This window comes from Sphaeroforma arctica (assembly GCF_001186125.1).
Source record: "Sphaeroforma arctica JP610 unplaced genomic scaffold supercont1.9997, whole genome shotgun sequence".
NCBI lineage: Eukaryota > Ichthyosporea > Ichthyophonida > Sphaeroforma > Sphaeroforma arctica.
The window spans coordinates 1-845 of NW_014030561.1; the positions used below are offsets into that span (position 1 = coordinate 1).

The 845-nt window shown below is 47.5% G+C and overlaps 1 protein-coding gene across 1 annotated transcript; it reads right to left on the minus strand.

The window, feature by feature from the left end:
- Window positions 1-421: 421 nt before the first annotated feature.
- SARC_17192 (hypothetical protein) lies at window positions 422-583 on the minus strand (the record flags this gene model as incomplete). The annotated part of the gene is made up of 1 exon (XM_014288711.1): window positions 422-583. A coding segment is annotated over one exon (162 nt), but the record flags the coding sequence as incomplete, so codon positions are not given.
- Window positions 584-845: the final 262 nt, after the last annotated feature.

Here is an 845-nt window from a genome sequence, read left to right on the forward strand (position 1 = left end):
AACCCCCATTGGGTACAACCTAACCTCACATTGGTAAGGGTATAGCATCTTGCGTTGGGTATTTGCGGTGTTGACATACACCTACTACCTCACAACCAATGTACTCAAGTATGCAAACTCTACACTACCAATAACAAGAGCATTGGTATCGAGTAGGTAGAAACCGTACACAAACTAACTGAGTGTCTATGTCCCATCTTGAATCCTTTTCACTCCTACCGTAGTCATCTTCCTATGACTCAGCACCCGCATCCTTATTGATTGTCCGTCAGGTCCCCAAACTCTACACTACACTACACTTGGCGCATTGATAGGCATTGGCCTTGTGATTGGGATCGGGTATATACAAACCTTACCCCAACTAAGACCTTGCAATCTATATTGTCTATATCTCGTCTCATCACGAATCACCGGCACTCACATCTGCACCACCTTCCTCTGACACCGCACCCGAAGCCGCACCCACATCCGCACCTGCACCGCTCGTTTTTGGTACCGGTCCGAATGTTTCCTCTAAGGGCGACTGGTTCTGGACCGTCTCGGCCACTTTGAACACACGCTGACGCGCATTCAGCAGCTCCATGGCTTTGCGCGGGTGTACTATATAGAAGGTAGGTAGGGTTGTATATATAGAAGGTAGGTAGGGTTGTATTGAGTGTCAAGTCAATCAGGGACGAGCACTGTTACTGTACGTCATAGACCACAAACATTGTGTACTATCCACGGAAGTGATCGATAATACGCACTATGTATACTATTCACACGGGATACCCTAAACCCTAAAACCATAAAACCCTGGTGGAGTAGGTACCTGCAATGTGTAGTTCGGGCCACCATTGTTTGCG